Here is a 26760-nt window from a genome sequence, read left to right on the forward strand (position 1 = left end):
TTCCTCATTTGTTTTGTTGTGCATTTTCGATTTTTGAGACCTATTGCTTTAAGTTTTCTGTCTTGACGCTTTGTCTTCCTTGGTCTACCAGTATGTTTGCCTTTAACAACCTTCCCATGTTGTTTGTATTTGGTCCAGAGTTTAGACACAGCTGACTGTGAACAACCAACATCTTTTGCAACATTGCGTGATGATTTACCTTCTTTTAAGAGTTTGATAATCCTCTCCTTTGTTTCAATTGACATCTCTCGTGTTGGAGCCATGATTCATGTCAGTCCACTTGGTGCAACAGCTCTCCAAGGTGTGATCACTCCTTTTTAGATGCAGACTAACGAGCAGATCTGATTTGATGCAGGTGTTAGTTTTGGAGATGAAAATTTACAGGGTGATTCCATAATTTATTCCTCAGAATTGAGTGAGTCCATATTTTTTTTCCCTCTGCTTGGTCTAAAAAAGTAACCGTTACTGACTGCCACAATTTTTTTTTCCTGATTTCTTATAGTGTTTCTTAAAGCCAGAAAGTTGCCATTTGAAATGACTTTACTTTTGTGTCATGTCTGTGATCTGCTTTTTTTTCTACAAAATTAAACAACTGAATGAACATCCTCCGAGGCCGGTGATTCCATAATTATTGCCAGGGGTTGTAGAAGGGATCAGGAATAATGCATCAGTCTATCTCCAGTAAGTCCATGTAGACAGAAGCCTTGAGCCTCTGCTCTTTCTCAGCAGAGATGGTCAATGGCTTATCATCCAAATGGACCGCATAAACCAGGGCACACAGTTCATCCTTTTCCCCAGTTGTCTTTAACTTTCGCAATCCAGAACTGTGAGCAGGCTTGAAAACAGCATGGAGCCACCAGGGGTAGCGTAGGCAGGCTGGTACTGGCCACAGCCAGTAGGGGCTAGTAAGTTGGAGCATGACAACAAAAACAACCTTGATGAAAATGGTTCTACCAACACTAACAGCTCAAACCATGACACAAATGATATAAAACACTACAAGACAATACAGTCCAATGTACTGGGAAACATTTATTATGCTTACTTTAGATGAGAAATGCCATTTACCGCACGCAGTACTGAGCGATATTACATTGATTACGCGTCCGCCTTCAAGCACGTGCATTTGTTTGTCACGTGCTCGAGATGCTGAAAACGCTAATAAGCTATTAGCGCGGCACATGCGCACACAGACGGTAAGCAGAAAAACTCCGGACTCCAAGCAGATGCACTGAGAAAACGCATGGGAAGATGACTTCAGACTCTTGATCCTGAAGATCGAAAGTGATATTGTGAAAAATTAAATATTGGAGATGACGGCCATGAAGGATTTCAAGTTTTTGGAGGCGTACAATTATTTTATCAGCAGTCACGTGAGGGATCGCTGTTATCAGCCTGCTGCTGCTGCAAACATTGATGTCTGTTTGCGATCTTTCTGCTGTCTGGTTCCGTCTCTGTGGGCTGAGTGCAGCAGCAGGACGGGGCTCTAAAGTTGAGGAACTTTATAAACGCAGTCCAAAAAACACACTCGCACACAGTCCGGCCGGTGTGCACACTGTGCGTTAGGTTAGGCTGCAGTTCAGCTATGTTATTAAATGCAGTACTGCGTGTGCATCCATTGAAAAAGTGATGGAGAAAAAAACAACGAACCAAAGGTTTCTCTTTGACCAAAAAAAAAAAAAAAAAAAGCCACCACAGTGAGGCGGCTGCTTTAATTATATACAACCACACATTAATTACATACACCTGTGTGCATCACACGACTTCCCAAAAATAAAATGTGAAAAAACCCAAAAAGATTCACAAACACAAAATTAGCCCGGACTGTCTCCTCAGTGTTTCTCCTCACTGGTTTTATTTCTTCTGCGACTTAGTCATTTTGACACCGGTGAGTCCAACTTTACACTTTGTGTTCCTCTATTTGTCTGCAAAATCGCTCTTTTGCGCATGTTAAACTGAGCTTGATTTCAAAATGAACCGAAAATAAGATCGTTAGTTTGCACCCCTCATAATAACTTCAGTCACAGCTTATCGCCTAAATGTAGAGCTGCACAGAGAAAACCAAAGGGAAAAAAAATACAGAAGGGGAGGTTTGTTTTTAATGTGATGTGTTGGAACCATCGATTTCTATTGGAACACAGGGTCCCAGCCCATCTTCACCTGTACTGGACGCAATTCTGAGACAAACCACATCTGATGCTTGAGACTAAATCAAATCAATTTTATTTATATAGCGCCAAATCACAACAACAGTTGCCCCAAGGCGCTTTATATTGCAAGGTAAAAGCCATACAATAATTACAGAAAAACCCCAACGGTCAAAACGACCCCCTATGAGCAAGCACTTGGCGACAGTGGCAAGGAAAAACTCCCTTTTAACAGGAAGAAACCTCCAGCAGAACCAGGCTCAGGGAGGGGCAGTCTTCTGCTGGGACTGGTTGGGGCTGAGGGGAGAGAATCAGGAAAAAGACATGCTGTGGAAGACAGCAGAGATCAATCACTAATGATTAAATGCAGAGTGGTGCATACAGAGCAAAAAGAGAAAGAAACTCAGTGCATCGGGGGAACCCCCCAGCAGTCTAAGTCTATAGCAGCATAACTAAGGGATGGTTCAGGGTCACCTGATCCAGCCCTAACTATAAGCTTTAGCAAAAAGGAAAGTTTTAAGCCTAATCTTAAAAGTAGAGAGGGTGTCTGTCTCCCTGATCCGAACTGGGAGCTGGTTCCACAGGAGAGGAGCCTGAAAGGGAGTGACATGTTTAGCCGCATGTTCTCCTTGAATTGCTGTCTGTCTGAGTGGTGTACAAAAAATGAGGTGGGCTTCATAGATAATTGGCAAAGCTTCTGGGGAAAACCTGGTCTTGTTAGGAGAGACGGCATCCATCCCACTTTGGATGGAGCAGCTCTCATTTCTAGAAATCTGGCCAATTTTCTTAAATCCTCCAAACCGTGACTATCCAGGGTTGGGACCAGGAAGCAGAGTTGTAGTCTTACACACCTCTGCAGCTTCTCTCCCCCTGCCATCCCCTCATTACCCCATCCCCGTAGAGACGGTGCCTGCTCCCAGACCACCAATAACCAGCAAAAATCTATTTAAGCATAAAAATTCAAAAAGAAAAAATAATATAGCACCTTCAACTGCACCACAGACTAAAACAGTTAAATGTGGTCTATTAAACATTAGGTCTCTCTCTTCTAAGTCCCTGTTAGTAAATGATATAATAATTGATCAACATATTGATTTCTTCTGCCTTACAGAAACCTGGTTACAGCAGGATGAATATGTTAGTTTAAATGAGTCAACACCCCCGAGTCACACTAACTGCCAGAACGCTCGTAGCACGGGCCGAGGCGGAGGATTAGCAGCAATCTTCCATTCCAGCTTATTAATTAATCAAAAACCCAGACAGAGCTTTAATTCATTTGAAAGCTTGACTCTTAGTCTTGTCCATCCAAATTGGAAGTCCCAAAAACCAGTTTTATTTGTTGTTATCTATCGTCCTCCTGGTCGCTACTGTGAGTTTCTCTGTGAATTTTCAGAACTTTTGTCTGACTTAGTGCTTAGCTCAGATAAGATAATTATAGTGGGCGATTTTAACATCCACACAGATGCTGAGAATGACAGCCTCAACAGTGCATTTAATCTATTATTAGACTCAGTTGGCTTTGCTCAAAATGTAAATGAGTCCACCCACCACTTCAATCATATCTTAGATCTTGTTCTGACTTATGGTATGGAAATTGAAGACTTAACAGTATTCCCTGAAAACTCCCTTCTGTCTGATCATTTCTTAATAACATTTACATTTACTCTGATGGACTACCCAGCAGTGGGGAATAAGTTTCATTACACTAGAAGTCTTTCAGAAAGCGCTGTACTAGGTTTAAGGATATGATTCCTTCTTTATGTTCTCTAATGCCATATACCAACACAGTGCAGAGTAGCTACCTAAACTCTGTGAGATAGAGTATCTCGTCAATAGTTTTACATCCTCATTGAAGACAACTTTGGATGCTGTAGCTCCTCTGAAAAAGAGAGCTTTAAATCAGAAGTGCCTGACTCCGTGGTATAACTCACAAACTCGCAGCTTAAAGCAGATAACCCGTAAGTTGGAGAGGAAATGGCGTCTCACTAATTTAGAAGATCTTCACTTAGCCTGGAAAAAGAGTCTGTTGCTCTATAAAAAAGCCCTCCGTAAAGCTAGGACATCTTACTACTCATCACTAATTGAAGAAAATAAGAACAACCCCAGGTTTCTTTTCAGCACTGTAGCCAGGCTGACAGAGTCAGAGCTCTATTGAGCCGAGTATTCCTTTAACTTTAACTAGTAATGACTTCGTGACTTTCTTTGCTAATTAGAGAAAAAATTACTCATAACCATCCCAAAGACGTATCGTTATCTTTGGCTGCTTTCAGTGATGCCGGTATTTGGTTAGACTCTTTCTCTCAGATTGTTCTGTCTGAGTTATTTTCATTAGTTACTTCATCCAAACCATCAACATGTCTATTAGACCCCATTCCTACCAGGCTGCTCAAGGAAGCCCTACCATTATTTAATGCTTCGATCTTAAATATGATCAATCTATCTTTATTAGTTGGCTATGTACCACAGGCTTTTAAGGTGGCAGTAATTAAACCATTACTTAAAAAGCCATCACTTGACCCAGCTATCTTAGCTAATTATAGGCCAATCTCCAACCTTCCTTTTCTCTCAATAATTCTTGAAAGGGTAGTTGTAAAACAGCTAACTGATCATCTGCAGAGGAATGGTCTATTTGAAGAGTTTCAGTCAGGTTTTAGAATTCATCATAGTACAGAAACAGCATTAGTGAAGGTTACAAATGATCTTCTTATGGCCTCAGACAGTGGACTCATCTCTGTGGTTGTTCTGTTAGACCTCAGTGCTGCTTTTGATACTGTTGACCATAAAATTTTATTACAGAGATTAGAGCATGCCATAGGTATTAAAGGCACTGCGCTGTGTTGGTTTGAATCATATTTATCTAATAGATTACAATTTGTTCATGTAAATGGGGAATCTTCTTCACAGACTAAGGTTAATTATGGAGTTTCACAAGGTTCTGTGCTAAGACCAATTTTATTCACTTTATACATGCTTCCCTTAGGCAGTATTATTAGACGGCATTGCTTAAATTTTCATTGTTACGCAGATGATACCCAGCTTTATCTATCCATGAAGCCAGAGGACACACACCAATTAGCTAAACTGCAGGATTGTTTTACAGACATAAGGACATGGATGACCTCTAATTTCCTGCTTTTAAACTCAGATAAAACTGAAGTTATTGTACTTGGCCCCACAAATCTTAGAAACATGGTGTCTAACCAGATCCTTACTCTGGATGGCATTACCCTGACCTCTAGTAATACTGTGAGAAATCTTGGAGTCATTTTTGATCAGGATATGTCATTCAAAGCGCATATTAAACAAATATGTAAGACTGTTTTTTTGCATTTACGCAATATCTCTAAAATTAGAAAGGTCTTGTCTCAGAGTGATGCTGAAAAACTAATTCATGCATTTATTTCCTCTAAGATGGACTATTGTAATTCATTATCAGGTTGTCCTAAAAGTTCCCTGAAAAGCCTTCAGTTAATTCAAAATGCTGCAGCTAGAGTACTGACGGGGACTAGAAGGAGAGAGCATATCTCACCCATATTGGCCTCTCTTCATTGGCTTCCTGTTAATTCTAGAATAGAATTTAAAATTCTTCTTCTTACTTATAAGGTTTTGAATAATCAGGTCCCATCTTATCTTAGGGACCTCATAGTACCATATCACCCCAATAGAGCGCTTCGCTCTCAGACTGCAGGCTTACTTGTAGTTCCTAGGGTTTGTAAGAGTAGAATGGGAGGCAGCACCTTCAGCTTTCAGGCTGCTCTCCTGTGGAACCAGCTCCCAATTCGGATCAGGGAGACAGACACCCTCTCTACTTTTAAGATTAGGCTTAAAACTTTCCTTTTTGCTAAAGCTTATAGTTAGGGCTGGATCAGGTGACCCTGAACCATCCCTTAGTTATGCTGCTATAGACTTAGACTGCTGGGGGGTTCCCATGATGCACTGAGTGTTTCTTTCTCTTTTTGCTCTGTATGCACCACTCTGCATTTAATCATTAGTGATTGATCTCTGCTCCCCTCCACAGCATGTCTTTTTCCTGGTTCTCTCCCTCAGCCCCAACCAGTCCCAGCAGAAGACTGCCCCTCCCTGAGCCTGGTTCTGCTGGATGTTTCTTCCTGTTAAAAGGGAGTTTTTCCTTCCCATTGTCGCCAAGTGCTTGCTCACATGGGGTCGTTTTGACCATTGGGGTTTTTACATAATTATTGTATGGCCTTGCCTTACAATATAAAGCGCCTTGGGGCAACTGTTTGTTGTGATTTGGCGCTATATAAATAAAATTGGATTGATTGAAAGCTTCTTGTTTTTCTGCACCGGAGCAGTGTTGCCAGATATGAAATATGAAACTATCGTACCAAAACCTCAAAATTATCGTATTTTGGGAGAAATTATCGTACACAAACAAAACGCATACAACGTAGCTATTTTAGCGTTTTGTTTAATTTACAAAGAATTTTGTCACATTTTTAAAGAGTAATTATAGTAATGGGGAAACTATGGCACAAAAAGAACGCAAATGCACAAGCAAGACTGTGAAGTAACACAAACGTGTTAATTACCAGACTAGAAAGAGTCGAATTCAACCTCGAGGTGGCTGTCGTCATCCGATGCCATGGCCACTTGTGCAGATTTTGTTGAACACAGAAAAAATGTTGACACCTCCATAAGGAACTTGAACTTTTTTTTTTTTTTTCTTGTATATCTCTTTGCTCTTGTGTTTTGTTCGTTTGTTATTGCATTTGTTGTATTGCATACAGTTTCGAGAAAAAAAAAAAAGATGTTGGTTGGGGAATCTTCCTGTCCTGTCCTGCAGAGATTGGATGGGAACTCATTACTTTGTATGGGGAGGGGGCGGGCTTTCAAATGACTGTCCTGGCAGCCCAAAGCCAGCAGCAGCCCTGTGTGTGTTGTGTCTTTGATGCCGCCTGAGTGCAACGCCTGCAAAATGATTCTTGGGTGTCAGAGAGAGATGCGTGTTTGGGCAACCAACTGAATTTATCGTACATATTGGGTTTTTTCCCATTATAGATCGTACATCGTACAGAGGGCAAAACTATCGTACAAATACGATAATTATCGTACATCTGGCAACACTGCACCGGAGCCACCCATCCTCTGCGCTCCGGGACCTCCCACTTTACAAATTAAGCACTGCCTGCCACGAGATGCACTTTGTTTACGTCCATGTGAGAAGAACGTGAGCCAATGAAATTGCAACATGGGTAACCCTGTCATTCTGGCACGTCGAAAACACAAAACGTGACGACTAAAATTATAGTATCGAGTTCGCAAAAAAAAATAGTGAATGATTTTGTTATATAAACAAAAATGCTAAATATTGGTAGGGACTATTTTGCCATCCAAAAATATTGGTTGTGACTTGTCCCTATGGTCCATATGCAAACCTACGCCCCTGGGTAGAAATACTGTGATTTGCTGCTTTTGGTAACGATGATGACTGTTTGGTGTTTTTATATTTTATTTATTTATTTATTGTGCATTTGTTTTGTGTGTTAGTAAACACAACAGAGGTGAGCCATTAGACTGTGTACGGTTTTTAAATATAATATACAGATAAACTGAGACTATTAATCAAATTTCTGATTTTGATAAATATGTTCAGTGTTTAGGGTTTTATTTTTTATTTATTATTTGTGCATTTGTTTTGTGTAATGTCTGCAAGCACAACAGAGCCGTTAGATCATGCAATGGTTTGTAAATATAATACACAGATAATCTGTGGCTAGCGATACTGTGATTTACTGGTTTTGATAAAGGTGACATGCTTGGTGCATTATATTTTCTTTATTTATTTATTGTGTGTTTGTTTTGTGTAATTTTCATTATTTACTTTTGATGCAGATTACACATTTGTGTTACTCTTTGTTGGATCTATTAATAATTACACAGTGGTTAAAAATGAAAAATGCATCAACCATGCTGTACATCACATTATTTGTATCATAAAGATTCCAAAAACGTAAAGGTTTTTTTTCTATCTATAGGTGAGAATTATATATTTATTGGGTAAAATCAGTAAAAAAAAAAAAAAAATAAATAAATAAATAAAAATAAACAAGTTTCTCTTTTCTATGGGGACAAAAATTATTAATCTTCCAATTTTGGATAAAAAGTGACGTAAAGCATATTCAATTTAAAAAATGACTAGTTTTGAATTTTTGGTCTGCAAAGAGCAAACAAGGTCAGCACCCATTGGATTCTCCAACATATGACGTATTTCACCAAATAACATAATAACGAAGCAAAACAGATGAACATGATTGGAGTATTTTTAAATTTTGACCTCAGTCTTTAACTGACCCCAACCTGGCTGTAGATGCTCTTTTCACACGTCTGTCATTTTTCTTTATGTGAAGATGTAATCATGACAGTGATAATTAGGTTTGGTTGGCCACCACATTTTCAACTGGCTGTAGAACTGTGATGTCTAATTAGTGTTTTGGTTTATAATCTGTTTTTGTTTGTTTCAATTTGAACCTTTGTATTTGAGAATTTTATGATGATGAACACTAATTCTCTCACCTTAAAGTGGGGATGAAATAATAATAGTTAATAATGTTCTTTTAGGATCACTGACTGGATGGATTTGTGTGAGGAGCTTCAACAAGCTGTGGACAGAATTTTTTAGGTGGAGGACATTTTCCCTGACCTTGACTTTGAGGAGATGATGATGGGACAGGAGCACACAGCTCCTTCACCTGCACCTGCTGGACTTGTTTTCCCTCCAGTTCCTCCTTCACCTCCTCTCCCTCCACTCAATTCCATCTCTGCAGATACTGTTTTAGTTTGTCAGGCTCTTCAAGCCTGTCATGTCCCTGATCCCCATCCACTCCAACCCTCCTGCACCCCATGTAACCCCTGGGACCTCTGTGACCCCTATTACCCCTTGAACTTCTGGGAACCCTGTCTGATCTCTGTTTTTAACACCTGACATCTGAATCTCTTTCTTTTTTCACAGCAAAAAAAGGGCTGAGAGTGTGACAATCTCATCCCACACCTTTAAAAAAATAAACTGTAAATATGTTGGAATCCACATTTATTAATCTTTGTAAAATAAAATGTTTTAAATATATTCGCTGTTTTGTGGCTTTTTCTGAGAGCAAATAGGTCATTTATTTAGTTCTTAGGCTTAGATAGAGACTGAGGACTCTCTTGGTTCTTTCTCTAATCAGCACAAACTGAGTATGAGTAGAAGAGCCAGTCTGAAAAATGTTTATAGATTTTCAAACCAATATTAAAGACTTCAAGCACCCTGCACCCCTTGGAACCAAAGCTGTCTCAGACAAACAGCATCCAGTGACTCAAAACAGTCCATCTTTTAATCTGCTAAAGTTTGAAATCAACATCTGAATTTGTCCTGAAACACAGTTAGGACAAAGCTGTCTGTGAGTGAGACAGAGGAAGATGCAGAGGACAGGATGAGATGGAGACAGATGATCTGCTTTGGTGACCCCGAACAGGAGCAGCCAAAAGAAGACATCAAATGAAAACTATCCTGTAAGGCGGGGGTTAATGGGCTTGTTGCACCCCAAATAATTTGTCACCTCACCAAATATATAAATAAACAAAAAAACAACCCAACAATCTGATTTGGACCCAACATGGTGTCATGTTTGATGGCCAGCATTTTGATTTTGAGGAAAAATCTTTAAAAGTTAAGGTCACAGGCAAAGTTGAAATTTTGGTTATTAGGTTATTAATTACAGCACAATAAGGTGCTGGTCAGTTATCTGATCTATGGATGCACAGCCACTGTGAACTTTGTCAATCATGCATTATGTATCTTAACTTTTGATGGCTAAAGGTTGCATCACATCAACACAATGAAGTTTTTTATTATAAATTTCATTTACTGAGTTTTCCGTCAGTGACATTATGTTTAAAGTTCTCCAGCATGAAAATATTTCCAAAGCACCAAATTACAACAAAGCTGCCTCAAGGCGTCTCACACGAGTAACTGTTTAGACGTACGCCAGCATATGCCAGCATTTTTAACATGGTCCTCCTGAACTGAGGTCCATTAATAGCTTGCCTCTGTTTAAAGCTAATTTAAAAACATACTTGTTCAGGGCAGCTTTTTGCACATAATTGCTTTGACACTTTTTTTTTTTTGTCTATTTTTATTCTATTTTGGATGCTCTTATTGTGTTTTGTGTTTTTCGTACTGTTCTTTTTATTTTATCTCTAGCTGGTGCTATTGGAAAGCACTTTGGTTCAGTGAAAACTGTTTTAAAGTGCTATAGAAATAAAACTTGATTGAGTGATGGTCGGCCCAAAGGCTACTAGCAACACGGTACCAGCAAGGTGCACCTCACAAAGTTCACTGAGTTTGTATTCCCTGTCAGATCATTCTGTCAGATATTCTTGGGTGGTTGAAGGAGCCCACCCTGTCACTGGGCCCCTGTGTGACTGGCGGCTGATGCTCAGGTGGGCCACAGGTCAGATGGGGGCTTAGCTCTAACCTGTGGCTCCTGGAGGAGGTGGATGTTTGGACTCCTGCCTTCCCTCCCCTTCACTGCTGCCATTGCACTGACTCTTCACTACTGTACTTAACACGTGAGTAGAGTGTGAGAAACAGCCTGTCCAACATCCATCACGTCTGGGGAAATATCTACAGAGAATCATCGACAAAGAAAACTCTGGGTGCAAATGGTGTTTTAATGGTGGACATCAGAGAACAATGGATCAGTTTAGCAGAAAGGCAAAAAATTATTTGAATAACCACTTGTTACCACTAGGGAACAGCACAACAGATCAAGCCTTAAAGTAGATGGGCTACAACAACAAAAGACAACACCGGGTGCCATGGCTGCCAGCAAAGAACAGAAAACTGAGGCTGCAGTCGGCACGGCTCACCAAAACTGGACAATGCCAAACTGGATACCATTACCTAGTCTGATGAGTCTGACTCTGCGGCTTGGGTCCAAAGTTTTGGCTGCTGGTATTACAACCCCTGGCAATAATTATGGAAGCACCAGCCTCAGAGGATGTTCATTCAGTTGTTTTAATTTTGTAGGAAAAAAGCAGATCACAGACATGACACAAAACTAAAGTCATTTCAAATGGCAACTTTCTGGCTTTAAGAAACACTATAAGAAATCAAGAAAAAAAATTGTGGCAGTCAGTAACAGTTACTTTTTTAGACCAAGCAGAGGGAAAAAAAAAATATGGACTCACTCAATTCTGAGGAATAAATTATGGAATCACCCTGTACATTTTCATCCCCAAAACTAACACTTGCATCAAATCAGATCTGCTCGTTAGTCTGCATCTAAAAAGGAGTGATCACACCTTGGAGAGCTGTTGCACCAAGTGGACTGACATGAATCATGGCTCCAACACGAGAGATGTCAATTGAAACAAAGGAGAGGATTATCAAACTCTTAAAAGAGGGTAAATCATCACGCGATGTTGCAAAAGATGTTGGTTGTTCACAGGCAGCTGTGTCTAAACTCTGGACCAAATACAAACATGGGAAGGTTGTTAAAGGCAAACATACTGGTAGACCAAGGAAGACATCAAAGCGTCAAGACAGAAAACTTAAAGCAATATGTCTCAAAAATAGAAAATGCACAACAAAACAAATGAGGAATGAATGGGAGGAAACTGGAGTCAACGTCTGTGACCGAACTGTAAGAAACCGCCTAAAGGAAATGGGATTTACATACAGAAAAGCTAAACGAAAGCCATCATTAACACAAACAGAAAAAAATAAGGTTACAATGGGCTAAGGAAAAGCAATCGTGGACTGTGGATGACTGGATGAAAGTCATATTCAGTGATGAATCTTGAATCTGCATTGGGCAAGGTGATGATGCTGGAACTTTTGTTTGGTGCCGTTCCAGTGAGATTTTTCTTACTGTTCACTGTTCACTTACTGTTTCACTGTTTGGGGATGATGAAATCATTTTTCAAGATGATAATGCATCTTGCCATGGAGCAAAAACTGTGAAAACATTCCTTGCAAAAAGACACATAGGGTCAATGTCATGGCCTGCAAATAGTCCGGATCGTAATCCAATTGAAAATCTTTGGTGGAAGTTGAAGAAAATGGTCCATGACAAGGCTCCAACCTGCAAAGCTGATCTGGCAACAGCAATCAGAGAAAGTTGGAGCCAGATTGATGAAGAGTACTGGTTGTCACTCATTAAGTCCATGCCTCAGACTGCAAGCTGTTATAAAAGCCAGAGGTGGTGCAACAAAATACTAGTGATGTGTTGGAGCGTTCTTTTGTTTTTCATGATTCCATAATTTTTTCCTCAGAATTGAGTGATTCCATATTTTTTTCCCTCTGCTTGGTCTAAAAAAGTAACCATTACTGACTGCCACAATTTTTTTCCTGATTTCTTATAGTGTTTCTTAAAGCCAGAAAGTTGCCATTTGAAATTACTTTAGTTTTGTGTCATGTCTGTGATCTGCTTTTTTTTTCTACAAAATTAAACAACTGAATGAACATCCTCCGAGGCCGGTGATTCCATAATTTTTTGCCAGGGGTTGTATAATGCTGTGACACCTGTGATGCTGTCATGTCAGTATGGACCCAAATATCTGAGGGATGTTTCTAGCAGTTTGCTGAATCTGTACCACAAAGAATTAAGGAAATTATGATGGTTCTGGAGACCTAAAGGCTACTACCAACATGGTACCATCAAGGTGCACCTCACAAAGTTCACTGAGTTTGTATTCCCTGTCAGATCATTCTGTCAGATGTTCTTGGGTGGCGTGTAATCGCATGTCCAGCTCGTTAGGGCTGAACTTCACAGTTAAGTTCCCCAAATGTTCCCCTGCCTTGCCTGTCCTTAGGGGTGCTTACAGATTTACATATACTGGAACTGTCTCAGAAACAATTTTTTGAGATTTGATTTTTTTTTTTTTTTTTGGTCTGTTTGTCATAAATTGAGGAGTTTATACAGTCAAAATGTCATCAGTACCAGTTTGGACCATGGGCACAATTTGGTGGGGGACAGGGGGGACATGCCCCCCCTATCCCCCACCTTTTCAACCAGGGGGGACATAATATGGTATGCCCCCCCCCCCCACCTTCTGACATATACGTGTGTACTTGAAACATGCTATGCCAGTCTTATGTGCAAACCATGTCAGAATAGCATCTTTGTTTCTGCAAGTTTGTATTTTTAGCAGCATTGACTTGTTTACAACACCTGTTTCTTGTTTGTCACATTCAGAATTTTCTGGGATCACATTTGCCTAGATTTGAAACCAAAAATAGCTGCATCTAGGGACTAGTGTCTACACATAAGTATCAATGGACCATATGCTAATTTACTAAATTCTGAAAGTTAGAAAAGGAAATCAGAAAAGCTATCTGGGACCTCAGAAATCCCATCTGCAATTATTGCTTGATCTCCAAAATCAGTCTATGCAAGCGAAATTATGTTCAGTATGAGTGTTGTCATTAGCAGCCGATCTGCTCTGTGAGCCTGATCCTGTCAGATCTCAGAAGCTAAGCAGTGCAGGACCTGGTTAGTACTTGGATGGGAGACCTCTTTGGAACATCAGCAGCTGTGTGCATTTCTCCAGGTAACACTGGAGTTGCATCAGGAAGGGCATCCGGCGTAAAACCTGTGCCAAATATCAATACGATCTGGTTGTATCCGCTGTGGCGACCCCGAACACAAAAAACGGGAGCAGCCGAATGGACAACCATGAGTGTTGTCGTTCGTGCCACTTCGAAAATTAAATTCATGATAAGTAATTTATCCTAAACTTATGGTCTGTTGTTTTTTCAAACTTATGCAAAAACAAATCTTGAGAAAAAAATACAGTATGCGATAGTTAATCATTATTAAGAGCCTGTTCTTTCATATTTATTAATACATTTTACCACATTGCAGTTGGTTTTTTTTTAATGAAAACTCAACCTATCATTCTTTTTGAGTTCTACACATGTGGTGATACCCTATTTACACCAGGATGTTAATAAAATCAATGCTGGCTATTCTCAGAATGAAGTACTTATATACACAGTTTCAAATTGCATAAGTCAAATGGTGTCCACTTTATGGTCTCAAAACATTAAAATTACTGTTCTGGATGCTCAGAATGCATCTGAGCTTATCTAGAAACCGTTGGCTTCTGGAGGGCCTAAAGCGGCCCCCAGACCCCCGGCCTATGGGCTTCGGCGCTGCGGGCCTCGCGCTTTGTCCCCCCCCCAATTTCTAGTTCTAAATTGCGCCCTTGGTTTGGACACATTCTCAGTTTTGACTGGTGTGTGTGCAAGGTAACATTGGTTAAAATATTTTTTCTGAAAGTGTTAAGTTCAAAATTCAGTGCTAACAGTTTTGTTTTGAATTGAACAGAATTGTTGCCAAGAGCAGAGCATTATGGGTCACAATCAACATTGATGTTGATATTTAATTTCAGCACATTTCTGTTTACCAAGTGTATTTAGGGCCATTTTTAAATAGACACTAACAAAATAGACTTTCAAAAGACGCAGAAATGTTTAAACATTTGTCCTTTATTTTCTTGTAGTTTGGCAAAGAGAAGTGACCGCTCCTGGGGAATTTGCAAAACGTAGGATGGTAGGGGAAGGTTACGCCCTTTTCGCCTCTGGGTTCCGAAAAAGGGCGTAACCGCTGACTGTCTAGAAAGTAAGCAGCAGTAATTTCAATTTCAATTTTTTCAATTTATTTTCATTTATATAGCACCAAATCACAACAGAGTTGCCTCAAAGCGCTTCACACAGGTAAGGTCTAACCTTACCAACCCCCAGAGCAACAGTGGTAAAGAAAAACTCCCTCTGAGGAAGAAACCTCAAGCAGACCAGACTCAAAGGGGTGACCCTCTGCTTGGGCCATGCTACAAACATAAATTACAGAACAATTCACAGAACAATTTATGGACGAATATACAAGAAATGCTATTGGCGCACAGGACAGGAGGATCGCCAACACGAATACAACTCCCATCTCTGGATGGAGCTGCACCTTAAACAGAAAGAAAAAACAGAATCAGGTATCAGAAAGACAAAAAATACTGTACAATTTGCCAGCATTAAACAAGAAAAACAGAGAAATACTAAGGTGATCGCCGGCCACTAGCCCTAAAATTCACTAAAAGATCCAGCATTTAGGTAAAGTTGAGGCCGCAGCCCGCTCCAATTACTAATAAATGAATTAAGAGTAAAAAGCGTAAAACAAAACTGTACCAGTATGCTAGCCATATGAAAGGGAAAATAAGTGCGTCTTAAGTCTGGACTTGAAAATCTGACTGACGCAGGGAGATCATTCCACAGAACAGGGGCACGATAAGAGAAAGCTCTGTGACCTGCAGACTTCTTATTCACCTTAGGTACACAAAGTAGTCCGGCACCCTGAGAATGTAAAGCCCGGGCCGGTACGTGAGATTTAATTAGGTCAGCTAAGTAGGGAGGTGCCAGTCCATGAATCATTTTATAGGTTAGTAGCATAACCTTAAAATCTGATCTCGCTGGGACAGGAAGCCAGTGAAGGGATGCCAAAATGGGTGTAATGTGGTTGTACTTTCTGCTTCATGTCAAATGTCTGGCTGCAGCTTTTTGAACCAACTGGAGATCCCTAATGCTAGACTGCAGTAAACCAGAAAATATACTCAACAAAAATATAAACGCAACACTTTTGGTTTTGCTCCCATTTTGTATGAGATGAACTCAAAGATCTAAAACTTTTTCCACATACACAATATCACCATTTCCCTCAAATATTGTTCACAAACCAGTCTAAATCTGTGATAGTGAGCACTTCTCCTTTGCTGAGATAATCCATCCCACCTCACAGGTGTGCCATATCAAGGTGCTGATTAGACACCATGATTAGTGCACAGGTGTGCCTTAGACTGTCCACAATAAAAGGCCACTCTGAAAGGTGCAGTTTTGTTTTATTGGGGGGGGATACCAGTCAGTATCTGGTGTGACCACCATTTGCCTCATGCAGTGCAACACATCTTCGCATAGAGTTGATCAGGTTGTCAATTGTGGCCTGTGTGCCCACTCTTCAATGGCTGTGCGAAGTTGCTGGATATTGGCAGGAACTGGTACACGCTGTCGTATATGCCGGTCCAGAGCATCCCAAACATGCTCAATGGGTGACATGACATGAGTATGCCGGCCATGCAAGAACTGGGACATTTTCAGCTTCCAAGAATTGTGTACAGATCCTTGCAACATGGGGCCGTGCATTATCTTGCTGCAACATGAGGTGATGTTCTTGGATGTATGGCACAACAATGGGCCTCAGGATCTCGTCACGGTATGTCTGTGCATTCAAAATGCCATCAATAAAATGCACCTGTGTTCTTCATCCATAACAGACGCCTGCCCATACCATAACCCCACCGCCACCATGGGCCACTCGATCCACAACATTGACATCAGAAAACCGCTCACCCACACAACACCACACAAGCTGTCTGCCATCGGCCCTGGACAATGTGAACCGGGATTCATCCGTGAAGAGAACACCTCTCCAACGTGCCAAACGCCAGTGAATGTGAGCATTTGCCCACTCAAGTCGGTTACGACGACGAACTGGAGTCAGGTCGAGACCCCGATGAGGACGACGAGCATGCAGATGAGCTTCCCTGAGACGGTTTCTGACAGTTTGTGCAGAAATTCTTTGGTTATGCTATGTTATGGTTTGGTTAACCGATTGTTTCAGCAGCTGTCCGAGTGGCTGGTCTCAGACGATCTTGGAGGTGAACATGCTGGATGTGGAGGTCCTGGGCTGGTGTGGTTACACATGGTCTGCGGTTGTGAGGCTGGTTGGATGTACTGCCAAATTCTCTGAAACGCCTTTGGAGACGGCTTATGGTAGAGAAATGAACATTCAATACACGAGCAACAGCTCTGGTTGACATTCCTGCTGTCAGCATGCCAATTGCACGCTCCCTCAAATCTCGCGACATCTGTGGCATTGGGCTGTGTGATAAAACTGCACCTTTCAGAGTGGCCTTTTATTGTGGACAGTCTAAGGCACACCTGTGCACTAATCATGGTGTCTAATCAGCATCTTTATGGCACACCTGTGAGGTGGGATGGATTATCTCAGCAAAGGAGAAGTGCTCACTATCACAGATTTAGACTGGTTTGTAAACAATATTTGAGGGAAATGGTGATATTGTGTATGTGGAAAAAGTTTTAGATCTTTGAGTTCATCTCATACAAAATGGGAACAAAACTAAAAGTGTTGCGTTTATATTTTTGTTGAGTGGAACATTGCAATCTAGAAGAGATAAATGCATGGATAAGGGTCTCAGCATCAGCCATAGACAGGATGGGACGAATCTTCGCTATATTTCGCAGGTGGAAGAAAGCAGTCCTAGTAATATTTCTAATGTGGAGGCCAAAGGACAACGAAGGATCAAAAATTACCCCAAGGTTCCTCACTTTGTTAGTGTGATGTATGACACACGAGCCGAGGCTGAGCGTTAACTGGTCAAATTGATGCCGATGTCTCACTGGACCAAGAACCATCATTTCAGTCTTATCAGAGTTTAAAAGTAGGTCTAGACATCCAACTTCTCACTGCTGCAAGGCAATCCTCTAAGGATTTTATGTGAACGAGATTACCAGCAGTTATCGGCATGTATAACTGAGTATCATCTGCATATCAGTGAAAGGTAATCCCAAAACGCCGCAATATGTGCCCAAGGGGTGCTATATAAAGGGAGAAAAGCAGGGGGCCTAAGATAGGCCCCTGTGGAACCCCAAATTTCATGTCACTAAGGTTAGAGGTAGTGTTACTGTACAAAACACAGTGAGAACGAATGGTCAAGTATGACGTCAGCCATGCAAGGGCACTCCCAGTAATCCCAAAATGATTTTCCAGCCTATCAAGTAGAATATGATGATCCACTGTATCAAATGCAGCACTGAGATCTAACAGCAACAGAACTGTAGTGATGTCTGAATCCATTGTAAGCAGAAGATCATTCACCACTTTAGTGAGAGCTGTCTCTGTGGAATGATATTTTCTAAAAGCAGACTGCAGTTGCTCAAAGAGATTGTTCTCAGTAAGATAGTCTACGAGCTGCCGTGACACCACTTTTACCAGAATTTTTGAGAAAAATGATAGATTTGATATCGGCCGATAGTTTTTCTAGGGTCAAGATTAGGTTTCTTAAGTAATGGTTTAATCATGCAGATTTGAAACATTTAGGAACAGATCCAGAAGTTAAATATTAATCATTTCCAGCACAGTTGGCCCAAGAGTGGGCCACAGGTCCTTAAACAGTTTTGTTGGTACAGGATCAAATAAACAGGTTGTGCTTTTTGTTGACATTACGGGTTTTGTCAGCATGCCTAGTGAGATACTATCAAATTCTGTAAATCTAGGTAATACCTCAGTAGTGGCGCCCACCTCAATAGCAGGGTGTAGTGGCTGGGTTAAGGCATGCCGGGATATGTTTAACCTGATGTCTTCTATTTTCTTCCCAAAGTAATCCAGGAAGTCTTGTGCTGTAAAAGGAGAGCGAACTACAGGTGGTTGTCCATGCATAAGTGTTGCCACCGTGTCGAACAAGAACTCTGAGTTATGCTTGTTTTTGTTGATCAAATCAGAATAGTAAGTCCGCTTTGTAGCAAATAATGCATGCTTATAGTCTAAGATAGCATCACGCCACGCAAGGTAAAATACTTCTAATTTTGAACGACGCCATTTCCGTTCTAGACTTTTGCTTTATGCTTGAGGTCACACAGATAATCATTGAACCAAGGTGACTGTGATTTGGGGGAGCGCGGTTTTAACACAGGTGGTGCAATCATGTCAAGTGTAGTTTTGGGCACTGAGTTTAAACTATCCACAAGTCTGTCTACTGACTGGGTATTTGTCAAATGTGAAGCTAAGACATCAGGCAGTCTAGCTTCGAATTCAGTCTTAGTTGAGGAGTTGATGCATCGCCGTAGTGATATATAAGGTTGTTGTTCCACTAAACACGGCATCGAAACTGTAAACTTAATAAGTGAGTGATCAGACACCTATGATGTAAGAGGCATGATGTCAATATTCGTGACAGCAATAACATGTGCGAAAACCAGATCCAGGGTATTTCCACTAATGTGCAGTAGAAGTCTCTTTTGAAACGTTATCTCATGCTCGAGCAGGGCAGACTGACTGAGTGACAGCTGAGCAAAGGCTGGACTTCGTTATCGCAGGTGAACAGTTTATAATTGCTGCCCACCATCGCATCTTCAGTAAAGTTACTATCCTAGTAGTGAGCAAACTAACATTAACTTTATCTACGCTGCCATTTCTGCTAGACTCCCACATGGATGCTTGCAGCTATATTTTTTATGTATTTGTATTTGTTTTTGGCTCCTGCATCTTAATTTGAATATGTGCACGATCCCAGATTAAATAAGATATAAGTTTATCAGTATAAACAGTCATTTCTATATTGCACTTATTACATTTCATGTCAACACATAAATGCAAGTGTCTGTTTTCTTTTTTCTTTTTGATATTAGTAGAATTCTACAATCTAGTACTAAACTGTTACAAACTGGTTCCATTATAACTCACTCCGTGGTATAACTCACAAACTCGTAGCTTAAAGCAGATAACCCGTAAGTTGGAGAGGAAATGGCGTCTCACTAATTTAGAAGATCTTCACTTAGCCTGGAAAAAGAGTCTGTTGCTCTATAAAAAAGCCCTCCGTAAAGCTAGGACATCTTTCTACTCATCACTAATTGAAGAAAATAAGAACAACCCCAGGTTTCTTTTCAGCACTGTAGCCAGGCTGACAAAGAGTCAGAGCTCTATTCAATCAATCAATTTTTTTATATAGCGCCAAATCACAACAAACAGTTGCCCCAAGGCGCTTTATATTGTAAGGCAAGGCCATACAATAATTATGTAAAACCCCAACGGTCAAAACGACCCCCTGTGAGCAAGCACTTGGCTACAGTGGGAAGGAAAAACTCCCTTTTAACAGGAAGAAACCTCCAGCAGAACCAGGCTCAGGGAGGGGCAGTCTTCTGCTGGGACCGGTTGGGGCTGAGGGAGAGAACCAGGATAAAGACATGCTGTGGAGGGGAGCAGAGATCGATCACTAATGATTAAATGCAGAGTGGTGCATACAGAGCAAAAAGAGAAAGAAACAGTGCCGGTAAAAGAGGAAAATGTGCAGTTTACCTTTGATTTGGAGGTGATGATTGTAGAAAGAAAAGCTTGTTGAGGGTCAAATTAGACCATAATAAAGCATAATCCAGAGACGGAGAACTTTAAAACTGTCACATACATCATTGCATGACACGGAATTACAGAGCTACAGCTAATCAGGCTTTAAATTAATTAAATAAATCATCATGAATTGTAAATTTATGTAAATTTGATGGCTTAACTATTTTTATTTTTATTTTGATAGTACCTGTACCTGGATATGTTGCTGTATGTGGTTAAATGATTTTAAAAAAATGTTGAAAACATAAAAGGTTCATTCAGTAGTTCAGCGCAGTTAGACCCAAAATGGCGCCATGTTCTGAGTTGATGCCACTCTCCAATCAAGGCACTCTAGTGTGATCTGCTTTGCATTACAGAGTGCCGCGAAATAACACCTGTTGTAAATTGGTGCTCTATAAATGATACTTCACCATGCTGTTTGGCCAAAGTACTAAAACATAAAGCCGCATTCCATAAATGGGCTGATATGAGCTTTTCACAAACAGTGAGTCTCTTTGGCTGCTCCTTTGCTTTTCAAATCAAATCAATTTTATTTATATAGCGCCAAATCACAACAAACAGTTGCCCCAAGGCGCTTTATATTGTAAGGTAAAAGCCATACAATAATTACAGAAAAACCCCAACGGTCAAAACGACCCCCTATGAGCAAGCACTTGGCGACAGTGGGAAGGAAAAACTCCCTTTTAACAGGAAGAAACCTCCAGCAGAACCAGGCTCAGGGAGGGGCAGTCTTCTGCTGGGACTGGTTGGGGCTGAGGGGAGAGAATCAGGAAAAAGACATGCTGTGGAAGATAGAGATTTCACTCAGGTGTCACCACGGCAGATCTACCAAGGTGGATCTCATGTTCATTTGGCTCAAGTTTTAGACCGGAAACCCTTCCTGATGCAATCTCATATTACATGCAGAATGGGCAGGGGTGGCCTTGAACCAGAAACCTTCTGGACTAGAAACAAACCCACTGCTTGGCCACCACCCCTGCCCTTTTTATTTTTGCTGATATGAAAATTTTTATTTTACAGAATGAATTCATTCATTCATTTTCTACCCCACTTACTCCATAGGTATTCACATCCTTTGTTCAATACTTTGTTGATGCACCTTTGGCAGCAATTACAGCCTCAAGTCTTCTAGAATATGATGCCACAAGCTTGGTGCACCTATCTTTGGGCAGTTTTCCTCTTTGCAGCACCTCTCAAGCTCCATCAGGTTAGATGGGGAGCGTCGGTGCATAGACATTTTCAGATCTCTCCAGAGATGTTCAATCAGATTCAGGTCTGGGCTCTGGCTGGGCCACTCAAGGACATTCGGAGTTGTCCTGAAGCCACTCCTTTGATATCTTGGCTGTGTGCTTAGGGTTATTGTCCTGCTGAAAGATGAACCATCACCCCAGTCTGAGGTCAAGAGCGCTCTGGAGCAGGTTTTCATCCAGGATGTCTCTGTACATTACTGCTTTCATCTTTCCCTCAATCCTGACTAGTCTCCTAGTTCCTGCTGCTGAAAAACAAATTCCTCCGCACGTCTTTCATTACAAAATCTCCTGTAACAGTGGAATGTGCCGCAAAAGTGCTGATGTCCAACTCTTCAGCAATTTCTCTGGTAGTCACACGACGTGCCGGATCAACACAGCCTTCACTTTGGAAATGATCTGGTCGTTTCAGCCTGTCGATGGCCGCTCGGAGCGTGGCGCACCCTCCGCCGGTGTGGGCCGTCTTTAATCCGGTTGTAATGGTCCTTAATCTGTGTGACGCCGATAGAATCTTCACCGAAAGCCATCTGAATGTTCTGAATGGTTTCCACCTGGCTGTCTGTCACAGTTTCTGAAACAATTTTCATGGAGCAAAGCGGCAGTCTCTCAGCCATTTCCCTGACAATAAAAATCCGACGAGGGGGCTGGACCAGTGCTCACTCAAAGCCTGCCCACAGGCGAATGACGCAACCAACAGGCGTGAAAAAACTCACGCATGCACAAGAAGGTTCAAGCTTGGCTGATGCAAGCGCACATGATTCAAATCCATATAGTTTTTGAAAAAACTAAAAAGGTCCGTTACTTTTCGGACAGACCTCGTGCGATGGGGCTCCTGTCATGGCTTCAGCCCTCAATGGTCTGCAGACCAAAGTGAAGGCAGTCGACTCCAGTGGAATGTTTGTGCATTGTTATGCACACAGACTTCATCTGGTGCTGTCACAGAGGGCTAAATGCTTGTCTCAGTGCAGAATACTTTTTGCATCACTCTCTGGGTTTGCCACAGTTTTCTTCAAATCCACAAATAGGACATCTTTTCTTGAGTCTGCAGGCTGTCATTGTCGCTGTACATTGCTGCTTGCAGAAACGCTCCTACACTGTGGCAAACAACTATGATTGCCTCCTGCAGAATGTTTATAACATCATTGCAAATAAGACATTGGATTGTGCTAAAGATTTTGTAATGAAACTGGAGGATTTTGAGTTTGTGTTCATGTTGAACACATATGAACAAATGTTCTCAGAGACTGATGTGGTCTTTCATATCGTCCAGCAGAGGGCCATGGATGTTCTCTACTACAAGAAAATAATTGAGTCTCTTCTTGCTTTTGTCAAAGAGAAGAGGCCAGAGGGTCTTACCAAAATGTTTATGCCTAAGCAGCAGGTCTCACATCCGACCCACCTGATTACCTGATTAGAACTATTATGGACAATATTTTTCTGATGAGAGATTTATTTTATTTATATAACACTGTAACTTGGTTTGTGGGTTTGTGTGACGATCAGGAAAAAGCTTATGACAGGGTTGATCACAGGTTTTTGTTTTCTACTCTGAGGTCATTTGGTTTTGGTGAAGGGTTTATGTTATTTGATGGGGTTTTGTATAAGGGGGCTTCTTGGTTGGTTAAGGTTGCGGGAAAGTTGAGTTGCCCTGTCCCAGTAATGTGGGGCATAAGACAGGGCTGTCCCACCTTGGGTCAGCTTCCTATTCTTACTATTCCTTAGCCATAGAGCCGCTCTTATGCAGAATTAGGGTCAAGCTGTCTGGACTTGTTCTACCGGGTTTCCATCTGTCTTTCTCCTCTGGTGCTCTGTGCTTATGCAGATGACATCACTGTGTTTGTTACAAATCAGGCAGATGTAGATGGGTTACAAGACAGCTTACGGCTCTATGAAACAGGAGCTTCTACAACCCCTGGCAAAAATTATGGAATCACCGGCCTTGGAGGATGTTCATTCAGTTGTTTAATTTTGTAGAAAAAAGCAGATCACAGACATGACACAAAACTAAAGTCATTTCAAATGGCAACTTTCTGGCTTTAAGAAACACTATAAGAAATCAGGAAAAAAATTGTGGCAGTCAGTAATGGTTACTTTTTTAGACCAAGCAGAGGGAAAAAAAATATGGAATCACTCAATTCTGAGGAAAAAATTATGGAATCATGAAAAACAAAAGAACGCTCCAAGACATCACTAGTATTTTGTTGCACCACCTCTGGCTTTTATAACAGCTTGCAGTCTCTGAGGAATGGACTTAATGAGTGACAAACAGTACTCTTCATCAGTCTGGCTCCAACTTTCTCTGATTGCTGTTGCCAGATCAGCTTTGCAGGTTGGAGCCTTGTCATGGACCATTTTCTTCAACTTCCACCAAAGATTTTCAACTGGATTAAGATCCGGACTATTTGCAGGCCATGACATTGACCCTATGTGTCTTTTTGCAAGGAATGTTTTCACAGTTTTTGCTCCATGGCAAGATGCATTATCATCTTGAAAAATGATTTCATCATCCCCAAACATCCTTTCAATTGATGGGATAAGAAAAGTGTCCAAAATATCAACGTAAACTTGTGCATTTATTGATGATGTAATGACAGCCATCTCCCCAGTGCCTTTACCTGACATGCAGCCCCATATCATCAATGACTGGAAATTTACATGTTCTCTTCAGGCAGTCATCTTTATAAATCTCACTGGAACGGCACCAAACAAAAGTTCCAGCATCATCACCTTGCCCAATGCAGATTCAAGATTCATCACTGAATATGACTTTCATCCAGTCATCCACAGTCCACGATTGCTTCTCCTTAGCCCACTGTAACCTTGTTTTTTTTCTGTTTAGGTGTTAATGATGGCTTTCGTTTAGCTTTTCTGTATGTAAATCCCATTTCCTTTAGGCGGTTTCTTACAGTTCGGTCACAGACGTTGACTCCAGTTTCCTCCCATTCGGTAATTTGTTTTGTTGTGCATTTTCGATTTTTGAGACATATTGCTTTAAGTTTTCTGTCTTGACGCTTTGATGTCTTCCTTGGTCTACCAGTATGTTTGCCTTTAACAACCTTCCCATGTTTGTATTTGGTCCAGAGTTTAGACACAGCTGACTGTGAACAACCAACATCTTTTTCAACATTGCGTGATGATTTACCCTCTTTTAAGAGTTTGATAATCCTCTCCTTTGTTTCAATTGACATCTCTCGTGTTGGAGCCATGATTCATGTCAGTCCACTTGGTGCAACAGCTCTCCAAGGTGTGATCACTCCTTTTTAGATGCAGACTAACGAGCAGATCTGATTTGATGCAGGTGTTAGTTTTGGGGATGAAAATTTACAGGGTGATTCCATAATTTATTCCTCAGAATTGAGTGAGTCCATCTTGGTCTAAAAAAGTAACCGTTACTGACTGCCACAATTTTTTTTTTCTTGATTTCTTATAGTGTTTCTTAAAGCCAGAAAGTTGCCATTTGAAATGACTTCAGTTTTGTGTCATGTCTGTGATCTGCTTTTTTTCTACAAAATTAAACAACTGAATGAACATCCTCCGAGGCCGGTGATTCCATAATTATTGCCAGGGGTTGTACAAAAGATAACTGAGAGAAGAGTGAAACCGTCCTGATGGGGAGGTGGGAGGAAGGGTCAGTTGCCTGTCTGCCACAAGGATTGAGCTGGGGAATGGGGTCTGAAGGTTTTAGGTGTTTTTCTGAGGATGTATGATTATCACCAGAAGAATTGGGAGGACTGAGTGGAGATGATGTATGCCAGACTGTCCAAATGAAAATGGTTGCTGCCCCAGATGTCCAACAGGGGGTGAATTCTGGTACCAATATAACTTTGTTGCTTAAAGGTTGCAGCACAAACTGTCTGTCCTCCTTCCATCTCAGGGCCTTATTGAGCAGTTGCAGTGTTATTGTTGGACTTTTTCTGGTCTGGTTATCACTGGATCAGAGCCTCCTGTGATGTACATCCCACTTCATGAAGGAGGACGGAATGGTTGACACTGCATCTAGGGTGTCGACCTTCAGACTGCAGGCTCCCCAAAGACTGTTGAACACTCCTGGATTGAACTGGTAGGATACAGATTGTGTCCTGCTGAGGAGGGAGGCAGGTCTTGGATACAACAAACATCTTTTCCTCCTACGTCGACAGGACGCCATTGTGGTGCACACCTCAGTTATTATTTACCGGTCAGTTCTCCAGTCCCCGTGAACAGTCCTCACTGTTCACAGGGACAACACGGTCAAACCAGGAATGTGGCTGTTGAAGAAGCCTCTTTTCTTCAATGACCTTTTTAGTTTGCCCCGGTTGTCCTCTGCTATGCTGCAGTCCCACCTGAGGGAGGTGGGTTGCATCTAACTGGGCCATCTACTGCAGACACCTTTGCAAGGTTGGCAGTATCAATGGGAATTTGGTCCTCCAGGATGCTGCTCAGGTTGGTGGAGGAGGTTTGTGCTTCCTTGTCAGGGCCCCACAGAGTGTTTGGCTGAGAACTGTGCTCTGTCTGACTGGTGGGATGATGAATGTGAGTATGTGTTCCCCTCTCTGACTGTCTTGCGTGCTGTGGGGGAATGGCACGAGGTACAGGGGGCTTTTCTGTCCTTCAGGACACCTAAGTTGGAAGAGTTTGAGAGTGTTTAAAAAAAGGCTCTCTATTTCACCTGTGTCAAAGTGTCACACTTGTGCTCTTTGGCAGGGTTAAAGGCGTCAAAACGGTCCAAACTTTTTGGTGTGGACTTGTCTCCTGTGGAGTGGTGGTGAATCCTGTACAAACTCCCGGTAGACAAACAAACTGAGGACCTCCAGTGGAGGATTACACATGGGCCTCTGTCTACAAATGGGTATCTGGCTCACCTGGATCCAAGTGTTGATGGGGTTTGTCCTTTTTGTCCATTAAAGAAACTGTTCACCATGTTTTTGCACAGTGTCACCGGTTGTCAGGGTGGTTTGGGTTGTTGGGGAGGTGGTTTCATGCATTTGATTTGATGTTTACCATGGACTTGTTTATTTGTTTGTCCCAAACATCGTGCACAACAAAGAACATTACATGTTTTAATCAACCTGCTTTGTGGACTTGCCAAGCTGGCCATCTGGAAGACTCGTAGGAACTATATTTTGGGTCAGGGGTCAGTTGACCATGAGTATATGCTGAAGGGACTCTTGGCAGCCCATATCAATCAATCAATCA

General features: G+C 41.4%; 1 protein-coding gene across 1 annotated transcript in view; it reads right to left on the reverse strand.

Moving 5' to 3' along the window:
• sqlea (squalene epoxidase a) overlaps window positions 1-26760 on the reverse strand; it is a 48863-nt gene that overhangs the window by 18113 nt on the left and 3990 nt on the right. The window contains exons 3-6 of the mRNA XM_034173491.1: window positions 26234-26316; window positions 25908-26133; window positions 25761-25794; window positions 25548-25667 (exon numbers count right to left, since the gene is read on the reverse strand). Of these exons, the coding sequence (XP_034029382.1) occupies window positions 25548-25667; window positions 25761-25794; window positions 25908-26133; window positions 26234-26316 (463 nt within the window). The remainder of the gene's footprint in view (window positions 1-25547; window positions 25668-25760; window positions 25795-25907; window positions 26134-26233; window positions 26317-26760) is intronic.

Source organism: Thalassophryne amazonica, chromosome 7, assembly GCF_902500255.1.
Source record: "Thalassophryne amazonica chromosome 7, fThaAma1.1, whole genome shotgun sequence".
NCBI lineage: Eukaryota > Metazoa > Chordata > Actinopteri > Batrachoidiformes > Batrachoididae > Thalassophryne > Thalassophryne amazonica.